The sequence below is a fragment of the Arachis ipaensis genome, chromosome B7, assembly GCF_059453495.1.
Source record: "Arachis ipaensis isolate K30076 ecotype BB chromosome B7, ASM5945349v1, whole genome shotgun sequence".
Lineage (NCBI taxonomy): Eukaryota > Viridiplantae > Streptophyta > Magnoliopsida > Fabales > Fabaceae > Arachis > Arachis ipaensis.
In genome coordinates, this window is record NC_142442.1 from 38,765,915 (window position 1) to 38,784,312 (window position 18,398).

An 18,398-nucleotide genomic window follows, 5' to 3' on the forward strand; every position below is an offset into this window, starting at 1 on the left:
GCATCCTTTTTGATTCATTTGGTGTTAATTCTCTCTGTTTCAACTATTACAATTGAGAGATCTTTTTCAGCAATAAATATTGTGAAGAATAACTCATAAACAAAATGAAATGTTAATTTCTTGCTAATTGTCTTTTAATTATATTGAAAAGAAAATTGCTGAAAATTTGACACAGATTCTATTATCAATAAATTTTATGATACGAAGAATCGACCACTTCGTTAATAAAAAGTACATACATATTTTTTGTACTTTAAAATATATTCTCTATCGATATATTTTTTGTAATATATTTTATATTATATAATTTTTTGTATAATTTTTTAATATTATATATGTTATTACCCTCCAGAATAATATTTCTGGATCCGTCCCTGTCTATAGTATTTACTTATCTAATATTTTTATTAAATTAAATACATCGATAATAATTTTTTTTTCACAATCATTTATAATTTTTTTAAATAATTATTTTTTTTTAAAATAACTACTTTAGAAACACGACAATATATAATTTGATCAAAATCAAACTTACTAAAATATTAATTTTTTTTTAATTTCTAAAATTTAAACAGAAAATTATTGATTTAGGAGACCAAATTATTATATTGGGATTTAGAATTTTTAAATTTTGAATTCTACTTTAGAGAATAAAATATGATGTATCATTATTTATTTTATAGATGAAATTAAAAAAAATATAAAAAAATATTTAATAATAAGAGATCTCACTTTATTTTCTAAAATAAAAATCTAAAATTTAGACGATCCAAATTTATTATCTTAAACAATCTTACTCTTGTAAGTTGTAACTAGAAGTTATTAGTTATTACACACATCTTGAAAAGAAGAAAAAAAAAAAAAAAAAGAAAAATGAAACACCCACACAATCTACGGCGTACACATGTCGCACATCATCTTGATTTACATTTTGTTTCTCATGCACTACCAAAAGACAAGTATGATAGCAGCATGAATATGCATATGCTTCTTTTTCATGTCCTTTGATCATCAACCACCTAATGGATCGGATCTTAACCATAACACTGCAACGCTCTCCTAATGCCACGCTTTTCAAGACTCAATCCCCTTTCCTCATACGCAATCCCTTCTTTTCAAACAAATTCTAAGCACTTCAATTTTAAGTGTTTCTTCTTCTCCTTTCATCAATAGACACATGATTTTTCCCTTTCGTCAAAAATGGAAGTTACTCCTGCTAATTTCGTGATTGCGTTCTTCTCATTTTGTTTTACAGCGTTTTTCACGTTTTTGTAAGTACTCCCGAACAATGTTTTAATTTATATTTTGAATATTAATTTTTTCAGTTATTGTTCCTTTTTTATGCCTTTGTGCTATGAATGCAAGGTTTACAAATTTTTAATGGATTGAATTAAATTCAAATTCTTGTTGCACGTTTTAAAATTGGGGAATCAATTTAACTGATAAATTTGTTGCTAGTAAGTGTGCATGTGTGTAAGCAATGATTGTTCCTCATTGGCATGAAATGGATTATGGGAAGGAAAATCCATGTGATTTTTAGGCTTAATGATGGTCCTTTTTTTCTTGTTGAAGAGACTTCCTACAATTGAAGGGAAAGATTGTTATTAGTTTTTGGGAATCAAAGTTTGGATTGGTGGAAAGTGAAGATATTGCATATGGAAAAGTGAAAATGGATGTGTAAAATTTACATGCATAAGACTCTGTACTAAGCTGATTGCAGTAGATATCTGGGTTACTTTGGTCTTCCCATGGCTTAACAAGATTTACATTGAGAGACGAAGTTTTCTTTTCCCTACAAAGTATTTTTTTTCTCTTGATAGTTGGAACAAAATTCTGAAGATTTGAAAGAGTGGTTTTGTTGGAAAAAGAAGAATTTGACAAGGAGTTTGAGCAGTCATGTGTTTAATTAATAGGATCATTGCTTGTTTTATGAAGTTGTCTGAACATTGTCCTTCATAAGGTCTTCCATTTCATGTATCAAATTCCTTGTACAAGAGTCTTTAAAGTTCGTAGAGATTCATGAATCATGACTAATTGATCATGTAGGCCTGGGAATTTCTTTATTTTCTTAAATAGTTATGCATCAATTTACATACTAGGCTTCAAGGTTTAATATTGAACGTTCAAATGTCATTATGTTGTTTATCTTGTAATTAGTGTTTCATGCAAGGACCATGTTGTTACCTGATTATGATGATGCATCCACTGCAGATTTGTTTGTGCATTCTCGGTTTGGATTGTGAGTAAGATTTTGGGTGCAAGAGTTGGATTTCGTGTTGGTGGATGTAATCGTATAAGAGACATTGTCGTGAGGTTTAATAAGGTTATTCTTCTTCGCCTTAACTCACTAGCTTATTATCATAGTAACAATTTTGATGCCAAGGGTAATTGATGTATATTGACTGAAGAAATTAAATAACATTTTCCTCTAATCTCTCCAAGTTTCATCTGAAATGTAATATTTCCTAGGCTATCAAATCTTTGATGAAATAGCTATGATGAGCTTAGTTCCTATTTGGCCAAGATTCTTCCTTCTATTAACTAATTTTTTATAAAACAGTGTGCAATAAAAGTTGGTTTTGCTGCATTTTGTATAGAATTAATTTCTAATTATCATCATCTAAGTAATTAAAAATCATATCCTAAAACAAAGCACTTTCCTGTGGAACTATTAAATTTTTTTATTTTTATTTATAACTCATTCATGTCTCGACACTCCATGAGTGGAGAATTATTACAATAATTGGACTCATCAGTTGATACTAAGAGAAGACAGATAAATTCACATTTTCAAAAATTAAAAACTCTAAAATAAAACAAAGAAATGTAGTATTTTACTCAAAAAAATACCAAACTCTTAAATAATTCTGACTTTAGTTCGTGACATTCCTTCTAACTAATGTTTTTGTTGTGTGACATAGATTGAGAATACTACCACTGAAAGTGGTTCTAAACTTCTAATTATCCCTTCCCAAATTTATTCATACATGGAGTATTGTGCAATGTCCATCCTTATTATGAGACGCTTGGCTCAATTGATTTGTTTTAATTATTCTCCAAATCCTAAATTATGCTTCTTTTATTCTAATGATTTATTTTATTTTATTTTACCTTTTTTTTTGAACCAGAATTGTGTCTACAAAATCTGATGCATTATTATGTTGATTTATGACATGAACAGGGTGCTGTGGAATCTGTATATGTTAGTGAAATTAAAATCATCTTGCGTCATTCCTTGGTTGAACATGTTGCCGGTGTTAGTTCTTTGGATCCAAAATTGCAACTATCAATATGCAAGTTAGAAGTTGTTACGAGACCTTCTATTAAAAGCCCTGCAAAGAAGAAAACTCAGAAGTCCCGTGCTCGTAGTTCAAGCAAGGGAAAGGGAAAGGGAAAGGGGAATAAAAAGTGGATAATGATAAGCAACATTGCCAAATATTTGTCTGTTTGTGTGACAGATATAGTTCTAAAGGTATGCATTTATATCATTACAATTTCCTTTTAGTTTGCCCAAATTCATGTTGACTGTAGTATTTTTAACACTGCTGTGTGTGTATATATCAAAATTTATTAGTAGAATTATTTTCTTTGCCAGGTAAAATAAAATTTTAAAATATCATGTGTACTTTTATATTTAAACTTGCTTGTATTTTTTTTGTTTAGACCTTTTTAGACGCTTGTCTTTGGGTCACTCAGAGTCTCTTTTAAATGACACAGACACCTAAATTTGCACTTGAGATAAGGGAGTTGAATGTGGATATATCTAAAGATCAAGGGTCTGAAACAAAATTGTTTGTTAGGGTAAACATTTTGCCCATTGGTGTTCGTATTCATGGGCCTCAAATGGGTGATCAATTGTCCAATCCTACAAGAAAAGGGTACATAGCTCCTAACCAAGCATCTGCTACAGCTGCAGAAAAGTCTTCTGGTTCTTTTATGTGTGAAAAATTCAACGTTTCATGTGAATTTGATCATAATAGGTACTATTCTTTCCGATATACTTTTTAATAGAAAATATTAATCTTTCACTTCTTGGATATGTGGATGAAAAATAGGAAGTGGACTTGTGTGTAAGACAAGAACAAGTTGATATGAAAGGAGATCAAAGGGAAAAAGTAATAGTTTCTTTTTTTTCAAATAAATGTTCTACAAGGGTCTACAACATATAACATAGAGAAACTATTACCTAATAAACATTAATTTACTTGATGATTGTTTGCCTGAACTTTGGTTTAAATATTGTTATCATATATTTTCTTAGATATATTATTCTTAGTTTGCAAGTCTTTAAACTATTTTTGTGAGGACATTAAGTTAACTCATTTGTCAATTCTAATATGAAAATGTTTTACTTGATAAAGTATCAATCAATTTCAATATCCTTGGTTTTGTTATATTGCAATGGATTCTGACTATGAACAATGCTAGTTGTTGATTTTGTTGTCAGATAAATATTGATGGGAGCTTCATATTTTAGTCTTGGGGTCATCTAATATGGTTTTTAAGTACTTCATATTCTTGGGAGTTTCAATTTGTTAGCAAATGAATTTTGAGTGCTTTTTCAAGAGGATGAGCATGTTTTGAAACGCCTCATATTGACTAGAATTGCATACACCAATGAGTACCAGTTTGAGTGCTACTCATTAAAAAAACAAAGTCCAGCTTTTTCAGATGTTGCCATTGTAGTGAGCTTATTTAATTTTATATTTAAATACTTTAATTTTTCTTTTTTCTTAATATTTAATTTTATCCATCCATTGCTCCTTAACTATTCTCTTTCTTTTATCCTTTGGAGACAGTGAAGTAGGTACCATTATTAAGAATGTGGATATTTCTATTGGAGAGATCATGGTGAATTTGAATGAGGGGATTCTGGTTAAGAAAAAGAGTTCTTTGGAATCTCACTCTACCCCTGATATAAGTACAACACCAAGTGAAGATTCTATAAGCATACAAGAGCCATTAAGTAAGCAGCAAAAACTTGCGGCCAACATTTCTAAATTTCCTGAGAAGGTTTGGTTTTGATTTTTTTTTTTATACTTATTTGGTAACCTTTTTGCATTTTTTTTTAAATCACGATGTGCATTTCTAAGCCTTATATACTAGAAGAAAATATATATAAGTTTGATAAACAACTTCTCTGTTTATGTGGGGTAGAATTCTTGCAACTATCCTCAGATAATAAAAAAGACAAAAACATATTAAAATCTTAGAGAATACATCAATATATAATATATGAGGTGCATTTTACTTCAACTATCCTTACTTTAACAATTTCTTTAATTATCATTCATGTTTAAATATTTCATTATTATCTACCTTGCCAAAATATCTAGAGATTAGAGAGCTGGAAAATGTATTATCCTCCCTGTGGACAATCATTAGTTCATATTTTTTATTTAAACCTATGATCATTTTTTGTACTCTTCTTTTTCCATTTATTAAAAGTAAAATTTAGTTGGTATCTTGAAGTGAGTGTTGGGTTTGCCTTATAACCATAGATTATTCTATGATTACAAGTTATAGGAAAAGAAAAGAAGCTAATTGTTTGTGGAAGTCTGCTATATAGCTTTGGTTGTAGTATAATTCTCACACCTAAATGATTTGTTATTCATAAAAGTTTAACATGTTTAACATAGGGAAATAGTAAAAAGTCTTTTAGAGGAACCTTACTTTTAAATATGTTGATATTAGAGGCTTTGATTCATTAATAGTTCTTTTTGGTTTGTTCTTGCATTTAAAATGTAGATATCATGTTTTGGATATCTTTTCTTAGCTTGAGACAAGTCTTCGGTCTTTTCACCATAAACATCTTTTTGATATAGTCTCTCTTTCAAAATATGCTAGATGTTTTCTAGGTTATTTAGTTTCACCATATTATTATATCTAGTAGTAGCTCATCATGTTTTTCATGAAAGGGTAAATAACACATAGACTATTTGGTTAGAAATCTCAACTAGTTACAAAGTTGTATTTTTTGAAAATACGAGTTGTAGGTTGTCCCTTCTTCTAACTAAACATTTTTTCCTAGTTGTATTGTGTTGGCTCTGTATTTTTGAAAATGCCAAACATTGTCTCTCTTAGGTGCTTTGGCTTGACTCTTAGTATGGTTTTGTTTTTTTCTATTCTATCAACTCACATATAAGCCTGAATGCGGGTGTAACTATTTTATGGAATTTGCGCCTTTTCTTTGGTTCTTCCCTTCTTGTTTTTGTCGTTCCAAATAGTAGAATAAATGAACTATTAAACTCCTAACCGTTTTTTCTCATTAAAAAGTTCTCTTGTTTATGACAAACAATTCCATAGACTTCGATTTTTCTTTTCTGTTTTTTTGCCCTTCTTTTATGTTGAATTGCATGGGTAATTTTTTTTTGGCCTTTTGACAACTTGCTCAAACATTATACTTCTTCTATCCATCTATAAGTGTCTTCTTTAGGCAAATTAAGTCAATTTTTTCTGTTTGAGGCCATTTCGTGATCAATCTTGATTCAAAAACTTTAAAAGACATTATACATAGACAATGTGAATACATTCTTTATTAGTTGCCATGCTGTGGATAACTCTAATTTTTATGGTTGTCTAATTTCCCCCAAAACAAGAGACATTTCCTTTTTAAACACTGATTTTGCTTAGGGAAAAATGTGAATTCTTGCAAGTTACTCAAAATAACCTTTTTTATTGTAAGATATAAAAACATTTATGTTTCTTTAATTAAAATTTTTTAGAGAATTAATCTTGGCCAAGATATTAGAGCCTTTATGATTAAGTAGTCTTGAGTTGGGTTCTTGTTCCCCTAGTTCTTCTAAATAAAAGTTAAATATCGAAACTAGGGAAGATAGTTCTTGGCCTTTGGTACTTCATGCCTAATAAGTTTTTGCAATTGGGATGTGTTTAAATATAAATGCATGTGTATACCTTTACCTAATAACTCATGCCTTGGTATCTTGCTTTTGTTTATTTCGTTAATTTAATTTGGCAATTTTAGACCCTCTTGAAAGTAAGAGCACTTGTTTGCTTTACCATCTATCAATTTTTGTTTTAAAAAATTATATATAGTGGTTATTAAAATAATTTTAATGTCAATTATTGAATTATAATGTCATTGATAGGTCAGCTTCAACCTGCCAAAAGTGGATGTAAAATTTACCCATCGGGAACATGGTATTTTAGTTGAAAACAGTATCACGAGTATCCAATTGAACATCAACAAATTTCGATCCATTGAGGATGTTGGCGAGATCACACAAGTTGATGTCCAACTGGTGTTTACTGAAATTCATGTATGGAGTATGTTTATTAATTATTAAAGTTCTTGTGATATGATTTTTCTCTTTTCATCTTGTTTCTGGCTAACAGTTTTCTTTTGTACGATTGATACTACAGCTACTTAGAGAAGCTGGTTCTTCAATGTTGGAGATATCCAAGTTGGATCTAATATTTTTTGTGTATGTTCCAGTACAGGCAAGTAATTTGCACTCCACATAAGCATCTTCTGTGCTTGCAAAAATGGTACTTTTTTGTGTTTAATCAATCTATTAAGTAGAAGCACATGAAATTCCTACCAAGGTGAGAGTATGCTTCTAGGCTCTTTGAACATCTACAAAAGTACTTATAGGTCATCGACTAAAATGGCTCTCCCATTAATGGTAGGATTCAATATAGTCCTTTTGGTATGAAATATACTTCATAACAAAACCATAGTTTAGTCCCTAATAAAATTTTGTTCACCATATTAGTCTTCCAACAATGTTAGTCATAAAATTGGCCCTAAATTAATTGAAAACAATTATCACATTATTCATGTAAATAATATTTTTACCATATTAGTTATGGTTATGGATTAATGTGATAGAAATCTAATATTTGAATGTTACAAGATTAGAAAAGTTGATCTATTCACATGGATTGCCTTCAGTAAGTATCTATTAGTCTCTCTAAATTGAATGAAAAACATTATAATTTCCATAAGCATATTTTACCAAGGGTCAGGATTAGCTTACAATTACATTAAGTGTAAGTCTTGTTAACTTGTACCATTAAATAACTTTTGTTCTGTTTTTTTCCAAGAATTGTGAGTTTTATCAATCTAATATTTAAGTTAAGATATTTCACCACATAGATCAATTTAAAATTTTATAAAATTTGGAAGCTGTTTAATTTTCATCTTACCACTTTATTGATGTATAATCCAACACTAAAAGTTATTTTACTGTATAACTAAACAAAATTTACAATGAGAGTAAACAGATCCTTACCTTTTAAAATTTATATATGTACATAATTAATTACAAATCAAAATGAATAAACTAATTATCACGAAAGTACTACTACTTAATTTCCATTATGTTTATTCAAGTTTTGATCGATCTACTATGTTTATTTTATAACCATCCACTAACTGCTTTAAAATTAGCATATTTTAGTCTTTTATGAATTATAACTTATGTTTAATAGTAACAGACAAGAGCTTATTTAAACTTTATAACACACAAAAAAAAGGATTGTGAGGTTTATAAATCCTCTCACCTCATTTTTACTTAGAGGATTCTAACTTTATCAAAAGATTTCATATTTTGCATTTAACTACTCTATTGCCATAAAGTACAGACTAGTTCTTGCTGACTAGCCTCATTGGTTTTCTTAGAAGGAAGAAAGACAAAAAATGAGGGTATTTAACTGAAGCATAACTCTCTTGGTTTTAATGAAAAGCATTCTAATAAGGAAACTATAAAATATGTGATTCCGAATCATGGAGCATGATCACTTTAGGGGGATATTTATTTTTCTGATTGTTTTTTGTGTGTCTTTCTTTCTATAGGTTCTTGTTTTGCTAATTTTTTTAACAAGGATCATTCATCCTTCATATCTTTGCATACCCTTTCCTTTTTAATAATACTTATTATTGTTCTATTTGTAAACAAAAGTACATGTGTAATCTAATTCTTGCAACTTTTCCCTTTTGGGTTCCATGTGTTATGGTGTTGTTCAATATATATTATATATTGTAGATTTACGATTCTTTGTAGTTTTTGGGTACACTGATCCTTCAATTTGGTTTTTTTGTTTTTTTTTTTCAGTCATTGTCACCTATTAGAGCTGAAATTGAAATTAATCTCGAAGGTTTTCAATGCAATATCCTAACTAACAGGTTAAGGCATTGGTTGCTTCTCCATTTGTCCAAGAAGAAAAGAATGGTTCTTCAAGAAGATTCTTCTGTTGTAAAACCAAAACCAAAACCAAAAACAAAATCTACTGATAAAATGGCTATCAAGTGGAAATGTACGGTGTCAGTTCCTGAGGTGACAATAATGCTTTTTGATATGGCTGGATCTCCGGCGTACTATGTGAGTGCTTATGAATATGGTTATCACTATTTCATAAAATAGAAACTTTTTAAATGTTGAAACATTATCTTGAAAATTATTAGATTTCTCACATTTTGTAATTAACAACCAATTTCATTTCAAATATGACTTTTTGGATGTCTTGGGTGCGTTGGTCAGTCCTGAATTAAATGACTTGTTTAAGAAATAAAAAAGATTCGGATCAAGTATTATTGAGAACAATTCATGCATCGGGTACATAGATATAATTTGAGTTTTGTTGAGAACAATTCATGAATCTAAGTTTATTGAGCATGTGTTTAATGTGTGGCATTAGAAACATGAAGTCTTAGATAGACAAGTATACTTAATCATGAAAGTATGCGTGCAATATGTATATATTTTCTAATAACAACTATATAAATAGTGTTTCTAGTTTATTTACTCCAACAAGCAAGGGCTTATTCAACATAACACGATATAGCCAAAGGATCATTTTCTATTATTGTGAGCTTATTGCAGTTGTTGTTTTCCTTTTCATGTATTGCTCTACATTTTCAAGCTCCAAAGGATCATTTTCTGTTGCTGGATTTTAGTTTTCTTTAAAGGGCATTAATTGATAATTTTTATTGTAGGAAATTAAGTTACTCGGTGGTTTGTGTTTGATTTTTTTTTTTTTTTTACATTTATTTAGCTCCTTAAATCTCCACTAATGTTTATTCAAGATATGCTGTTTTGGATGACGTTATCTTTTAATACGTCTTAGCCATATTTGTTAGCTTAAAGATTTTTGTCAAAACATTCATTGGCAAGCATCCATTTACTATTTTCAAAATCTAGGGTTGCTTACAATCATCGCATCTAGTTGCAAACAACATTTCACATATGGGGACTACTGTACACTTTGAACTTGGTGAAATAAATCTTAGCTTGGATGATGAATATAAAAAGTGCCTGGAAGAAAGCTTTCTTGGCATGGAAACAAACTCTGGCTCCATTATGCAAATTACAAAGGTCAGTTTGGACTGGGACAAAATGGACACGAAATCCTCCGAAGAAGACAGTTCTAAGGGTATGCAAAGTTTATCAGTTACTATAAATAATGTGCGAGTTGTTGTATCTGTAAAGCGTGTAGAACCATTAATAGCAGTAGCAATGCCCTTGCAAGCATTATTAAAAAGCTTATCTGCTTCAAAGAAGAAATCAACTCAGATCACAAAGCCTCCTCCACCAAAACCTCCGTCTGGAAAGGGAGCTAAATTGGTGAAATGCAATCTGGAACAATGTTCACTGTATATATTTGGGGAGACCGAATTGGAAAATGCAGTTATTCCAGATCCCAAGCGAGTCAATTATGGTTCACAAGGTGGTAGGATTGTAATAACCGAATCAGCTGATGGTACCCTGCGCACTGCAAGCGTAATGTCCAATAGTGAATACCCAAAGCTTAAGTACTCTATCTCTCTTGAAATTGTTCATACAAAGTTGTGTTTAAATAAGGAAAAACAATCCACTCAAATAGAACTTGAAAGGACTCGATCCAATTATGAGGAATACATAGAGGAAAATGATAGGCCAGTGACAAAGGTGGCTTTATTTGATATGCAGAATGCCAAGTTTCTACAACGCTCAGGTGGCGTTAAAGAGAATAGTACCAGGTCACTTTTTAGTGTTACTGACATTACTGTGAGGTGGGAGCCCGATTTACAAATATCACTGATGGATTTTGTTCTTCGATTGAAATCTGTAATGCATAATAGCAAGCTTCAGGAGCAAGGTAATGAGAATGTTGAAGATTTGTCTAAAGCTAAAGATGCTCCAATACCAGAACCAAGACATGTTGAGAAGAAGAAGAAGAAAGAACAAATTTTTGCAGTTGATGTAGAAATGCTAAATATATCTGCTGGGTTGGGAGATGGAGTTGAAGCAACAGTTAAGGTGCAATCAATTTTCTCTGAGAATGCTCGCATAGGAGTGCTCCTCGAAGGACTTATGTTTGGTTTTAATGGGGCTAGAATCATCAAGAGTAGTCGAATGCAAATTTCACGAATTCCTAGTAAATCTATTAGCTCATCTATTGGCCCAACCTTGGATTGGGTAATTCAAGGACTTGATATCCAAATTTGTATGCCATATAGACTGCAACTCCGAGCTATTGATGATGCTCTTGAGGATATGTTGAGAGCTTTGAAGCTAATTATTGCTGCTAAGACTAGTATAATTTTTCCTGTGAAGAAAGAGAGTTCTAAAGTCAAGAAACCTAGTTCAGGGGTAAAGTTTGGATGCCTAAAGCTTTTCATACGCAAGCTAACTTTTGATATTGAGGAAGAACCTATCCAAGGATGGCTCGATGAACATTATCATCTGCTAAAAAGGGAAGTGGGCGAGCTAGCTGTTCGGATGAACTTCCTTGATGAATTTGTATCAAAGGCCAATCAAGGGTCGAAATCTAATAATGATGATACTACTACTGTTAATTCTTCTCAAGGAAAGAATGTTGATGGTAATGATATTGAAGTTAATGCAAGTGACTCTTCAACTATTAATTCTATGAGGGAAGAAATTTATAAACAATCATTCCAACAATACTATCAGGCATGTCAGAGCCTAGTGTTATCAGAAGGTTCAGGTGCTTATAAAGATGCTGGCTTTCAAGTTGGTTTCAAACCGAGTGCTTCAAGGATTTCCCTTTTGACGTTATCTGCATCAGACTTGGATGTAACCTTGACAAAAATTGATGGTGGAGAAGATGGGATGATTGAACTTCTAAAGAAGCTTGATCCTATCATTCTTAAACATAATATACCATTTTCGCGAATGTTTGGAGCAAACATTGTCTTACGCACTGCTTCTCTTGTCGCCCAGATTCGTGATTACACATATCCTCTTTTCTCTGGAAGTTCTGGCAGATGTGAAGGCAGCGTTGTCTTAGCTCAGCAGGTAATATTGACAATCCTGATTTCTTTCATCATTCTTTATATCTTTTTCATTAAGTTGATTTCATATTTTTACCACCAAGTTAAGGTTTAATAGGTTCTTTTAATGCTATTTCAACTAATAGCTTATGGTGTTTTACAAATTGGAACTTCTATAATAAATGGTCCAAAATTCAGTTCATACCATTCTCATCCTTCAAATAAAATGTGATTGGGGGATCTGTATATCTCACAAGTATATATAAAAATAATTTCAAAAATATAGTTAGAATACTTAGAAATAAATGACTATGTAACTAAATTAAAAATACTATTTATTTATGATAAATAAAAGAACCAACAATAGGAAAACAAAGATAAATAATTTATATTCAAACTTTATCAAAACCATATAAACTTGTAATAATATTTGAAAATTCTTCCATTTTAGTATATGGTTTTTATGTTTACTCTTTTTCATTATAGTGTTCACTATATTCATTAGCTACTTTCCTTTTCCTTCGCAAATAATCTCTTTATCTAGCATTCCTTTTTTTGTGATATTATTATGGTTGCGATTAAATAGACACTCAAAATTACAAACAACATACTCTTAACTGACAAAAAGTTTGAGTATTTATTTACCTTTAGCTTATTAACTTGGAATTTTATCTAGATATGAACTTTAAATATCATGCTATTGCTATTGTAGAATGCACTTCCTTAATTACATTAGGGATCACTAATGAGGCCAATTGACAGTTATGGAAAAATAGTAGTAGTCTCTATTTTTTGGAGCCTCAGACAAAATAATGTAGAGCAAGAGAACACCAACTTGAAATATAAAAGTGTCAATATTTAATGGCACATTTTTAATCTTAGAAATTGTATAATTGATAATTGATAAATGAATTATATAGGGATAAATATTGGAGCTCGATATTTAGTTATAAAGAAATTATGTCTTGTTGGAATAATAATGGTTATGAAATATGAAAAAATAAATAATTAACTAAAAAAACAAGATACTAGCTAGTTTAACCATTGTCTTTTTGTCCACATAACCATTAGTGCTCAATTGAACCCTCACAAAAATTAGTACAAATTTGCTAATAAATTGATATGTTTAGCTGCCAATATTTTATAGTGTAACTTTTTATTTGAAACTTTTAAATAAAATTTAAAATACTACAGAATATACGACATATTTGTGCATGATTTGCACTTCAAACTGATAGGACTTAAATGAGTGGGCATGTTAGATATAAAACATGTTCTTGTTCTTTCATAAACTTTTGGAAGAAGGATCCATGATAAAGGATCCTAATTATGTAATAAATATGAAAATGAAATATTGTTTCATATTACTTGCAACTGAAAAGAAATAAGTTTGCTACCACTTTAACTCAATATGATTTTCAGTTGGGAGATTGTCTACTTGATATTCAATCTGATCATATTTCTATTGTTTCAACTAGGCAACCTTCTTTCAACCTCAAATGCTTCAGGATGTTTACGTTGGAAAATGGAGAAAGGTTTCCATGCTTCGATCACTTACTGGTACTACTCCACCAATGAAGTCATATTTAAATTTGCCAATACATTTTCAAAAGGGTGAAGTGTCATTTGGTGTGGGTTATGAACCCGTTTTCGCTGATATTAGTTATGCTTTCACAGTAGTAATGCGAAGGGCTAATCTAAGTGTCATAAAACCTGGTCCACTTATTTTGCCACCAAAAAAAGAGAAGAGTTTACCGTGGTGGGATGACATGAGAAACTATATCCACGGAAAAGTCTCTTTAACGTTATCTGAAACAAAATTTCATCTTTTGGCAACTTCAAATCCTTATGAAAAGCTTGATAAACTTGAAATTGTAACAAGCTCTATGGAAATTCATCAGTCAGATGGTAAAATTTATGCTTCTGCCAAAGATTTCAAGGTTCTAGTGAGCAGTTTGGAAAACTTGGCAAGTAAGCAAGGTTCTGAAATTCCAGCAGGTGTGTCTGGTGCATTTTTGGAAGCTCCATTCTTTATTCTTGATGTTAGAATGGATTGGGATTGTGACTCTGGGGACCCCATGAATCATTTCTTATTTGCACTTCCAGCTGAGGGAAAGACTCGGGAGAAAGTATTTGACCCATTTAGATCCACCAATTGGTCCCTTCGGATGGACATATATTTCAGCTCCTTTCTTCCTTCGTTTGAGAAACAATCCTCATCCTCAATGGCTGGAACCAATACCCGTCCTTCTCATAATGTTTCACCTGCTTACACAATTATCAAACTTGGTGCTCATGATCTTGCATGGCTTGTGAAATTTGGTAACGTGATGTACCTCCCTCCACATAAGTTACGTTTGTTCTCGCGTTTCCCTCGTTTTGGAGTTCCAAGGATTCTTAGATCTGGTAATCTTGCAATGGATAAAGTGATGACTGAATTTATGATCCGTATAGATTCCACACCAACTTGCATAAAGAACATCCCTTTCCATGATGACGATCTGGCCAAAGGATTAACCCTCACGATGAATAAGATGAAGTTTGAAGTATGTTTTAGTAGGGGTAGGCAGAAGTATGATTTTGAAAGCATTCGTGACCTTTTGTCAATTGTTTATGAAGGTGTCGACTTACACATGCCCAAAGCTTTTATAGATAAAGAAAACTCCACTAGCATTGCTAAATTACTAAACATAATACCAAAAACCTCTCAACCTTCAGCTGCATCTAAGGACAAAGCTAACTCTAAAGAAGGTGACATTGTCATACAAAAGAATAATGATGACGGGTTCATATTATCTTGTGATTACTTCATTATAAGGAGGCAGTCTCCAAAGATTGATCCTGCTAGATTACTAGCCTGGCAAGAAGCAGGAAAAAAATATGTTCAGCCAACCAATGTTCGGGGTCAACCTGAAAAAAGAAATGAAAGTGATGAGCATGAGCAGTCTGACCCAAGCGATGATGATGGTTACAGTGTGATAATAGATGACAATTGTCGTCGTGTGTTTGTGTATTGCCTTAAGATTTTATGGAACATTGAAAACAGAGATGCTGTTTGCTCCTGGATTGCTTGTCTAGCTAAAGCTGCTGCACCTTCCAAACCTTCTCCATCTCGACAGTATGCACGGAGAAAGCTTCTTGAGAAAACCAAACAACATGATGTGAGTACTAATGCAAACCAACAAGATCAGGGGGCTGAAAACCAGCAAAATAATGGAGCGAAAACCCATCAAGATGCAGTTGGAGTAGTTGAAAGCAATAAAGAATCAGAAGCTGAAACCCATCATGATGCTGCGATTGGAACTAAAACTAATAAGGATGATAGAGTTCAAGAAAACCATCAAGAGGAGATTTCTAAATGCCCTCCCGCTAGTAATATATCAGACTCTTCCTCTTTTCAAACCACTGAGACTTCTGGATCACTTCCAAAGCCACCAGATTTGACTAAGGTGGACAACTTGACACCTGGTGAGTATCATATATATATTGCTGATAACCTTTTGCTTGAGTAATTATGTTATTTCACTAATTCATTTATTTCCAGCAAAAAAGGAAAATACAGAAGATTCAACAGAAGGGACTCGACATTTCATGGTGAATGTTATTGAGCCACAATTTAATCTGCACTCAGAGGATGCAAATGTAAGTCCCAATTATTTATGCATTTTGAATTGAGTTAAATGGCCAAAATTGGTTTGCTTAAGGAAAATTCATTCCCATGACTAGAAACTTTAATTGATATTAACACGATATATATTTTCTCTTTTATTTTTGATTATTTCGAAAGATCTTACTTTTAGAAGTAGCAGCCAACTCTGCTTTTTTGTTAAGATCTATTTGAATTTGGTTCGTGTAATATATTCAATTTCTCATTAAAAAGTCCAAGCTTTTAGCCCACATGTTGTTTTCTTTTTTCCAAGGGATGTGTTAAAGTATGAAATCATTAATGTGCTTATACCTAGTATAAGCTTTTGGAAGAAATCATTCTTTCCATTGTCATAGGAATTTCTAAAATTTATCAGTCATGACAAAAGACAAATTGCAATATGAGTGATAAGAAAGAGATATATTCAAGATAAGTATCAAAGAATACCAATGGAGGAACAATAAAGGATTTCTAAATTATAAGAAACTTTACTATAGAATAATGGACATATAAGTCACTGAGGATGACCAATAGACCATGTTAAGATTATAAATTTTATGTAGTAAATGAAGAAAAGAAAGAGTAAAGATGATTAATATCAAAGTTGATATAGTATATTTTGTAGAGATGGGATGTAATATACAATATAATGTATTAAGCCTTTTTTATAATATCTATAATCCCTATTCCTAAATTACTGAAGAAATGAATAAACAAATCCTGAAATGTAGAAAAAAATATAGAAAAATATGGAGATCAATCCTAGAAGACTAATTCGTATCATAACTTTTCAGGGTAGATTTTTACTTGCTGCTGTTAGTGGTCGTGTCTTGGCCCAATCATTTCAATCGGTCCTTCAAGTTGGTCAGGAAATGATTGAGCAACAACTTAGCACTAAAGAACTGCCTACTGTTGTACCTGAAATCGCTTGGAAAAGAACGGAGATGTCTGTTATGTTGGAGCATGTGCAGGCCCATGTTGCGCCAACAGATGTTGATCTTGGTGCTGGAGTACAATGGCTTCCAAAAATTCTTAGAGGTTCTCCAAAAGTAATGCGTACAGGTGCTCTTCTTGAGAGAGTTTTTATGCCTTGTGATATGTACTTCCAATACACGAGGCACAAAGGATGTACAAACGAACTCAAGGTATCTTTTTCCCCACCTAGATATTAAATGCCTGAAATTTCAAGGGTTAATTTAGTTCCTTAGGTTACATCTCATAAGACAATTTATTCTAAACGGTTAATCATTAGGTAACCATTACAATTTTGTTAACTTGTCGTATTAATTGACACATTAGTGTGCCATGTGGCATGCACACCACATGGCATAAATGAATCTTTTTTTGAAGTTTTATGGATCGAAACAAAACAGGCTTGCTACTTAATTGACCAAATTAGGCCTTTACTCTGTAACGTGTACATATATCTTAGAATTAATCATATGTATATCATGCATCTTTTAATAATTCCGGCAAGATAGAATGATTTGATTCCTAGGTAATTTGATGTTCGCGAGTTCTTTCCTCATGTTCAATTGTGCATGTACATGTATAAATATATACATATGTAACACTATATTTTAAATTCAACTGGACTAGAATTCATACGCAATACACTCGTACCTTGCTTGTTCACTTCAAGGAACCCTTAAATCTTCCTCGATGACATTCTTGTCAATCAAATGTTGTCTTCCATAATCAAGTGTCTCATTTTGTATTGTTTCCCAAATAAGATATCCAATTGAATTGAGTGGGCCTAGCACAATAAGAGACTTATAATACACCCCTTCCATGCATAAAGACAGATAAATGCTTGTGACCCAACTAACAAACTTGTAATAAGCCTTCATATAGGAATTGTGTAAGAACTTAACTAGAAAAATTAACATCGATGGATAATAGTTGTCAAATAGTATTTAATTAAGTAAAAAAATTATGTCTGTAATTTGTTGACAAGTTTTGCATCCTTGCTGCAGGTGAAGCCCTTGAAAGAGGTTAAATTCAATTCTCACAATATAACAGCAATAATGACATCTCGCCAATTTCAAGTCATGATGGATGTACTAAGCAATCTTCTTTTTGCACGCATTCCAAAGTATGATCCATTTCTATGTCAAAAAATTTCTTATCTGGACACATGTTTAGCAATCATCATGGGCATACTCACATAACAGTTTTGGGGGAGTGTTTAAAACCTTGAATAACGTTAATAGAATCCACTTTTATTGTGAGTATGTCTAAGGATGTTTTTGTGTGCAAGAATCTCCCTCTACCTTTATACTCCTTGATCCTTTCTATGTTTAATAAATATTGTATACTCTTATAGCATGTTTAGTTTGTGCTTTAGGTACTCATTCTTATGTTTTTTTATATAACTTTTGATACTATAAATAAAATGGTTTGAATATTCCTAGAGCATGCATTAAATATGCTCTAGTTTCATATAAGAATTTTTTTTTGCTTGCCACAGTAAAAAAAACTATGCACCAAATTATTGGTAATTCACTTTTGAAT

General features: G+C 31.5%; 1 protein-coding gene across 7 annotated transcripts in view; it reads left to right on the forward strand.

The window, feature by feature from the left end:
* The first annotated feature begins 1,006 nt into the window (after positions 1-1,006).
* LOC107609328 (protein SABRE-like) overlaps positions 1,007-18,398 on the forward strand; it is a 30,022-nt gene continuing 12,630 nt past the window's right edge. For 5 of the 7 annotated variants that reach the window (XR_015892360.1, XR_015892359.1, XR_015892362.1 and 2 more), the window contains exons 1-13: positions 1,007-1,271; positions 2,212-2,323; positions 3,182-3,472; positions 3,718-3,980; positions 4,800-5,013; positions 7,110-7,280; positions 7,384-7,461; positions 9,078-9,344; positions 10,164-12,263; positions 13,717-15,706; positions 15,783-15,880; positions 16,679-17,029; positions 17,861-17,979. Coding sequence is in view for 3 of the 7 variants with exons in the window: in XM_016311242.3 (XP_016166728.1) it covers positions 1,201-1,271; positions 2,212-2,323; positions 3,182-3,472; positions 3,718-3,980; positions 4,800-5,013; positions 7,110-7,280; positions 7,384-7,461; positions 9,078-9,344; positions 10,164-12,263; positions 13,717-15,706; positions 15,783-15,880; positions 16,679-17,029; positions 17,861-17,979 (6,125 nt within the window). In the remaining 4 variants the exon portion in view is untranslated. Of the gene's footprint in view, positions 1,272-2,211; positions 2,324-3,181; positions 3,473-3,717; positions 3,981-4,795; positions 5,014-7,109; positions 7,281-7,383; positions 7,462-9,077; positions 9,345-10,163; positions 12,264-13,716; positions 15,707-15,782; positions 15,881-16,678; positions 17,030-17,860; positions 17,980-18,398 lie in introns of those variants that run through there. The other 2 variants (XM_021107636.2, XM_021107637.2) reach the window with 2 other exon arrangements.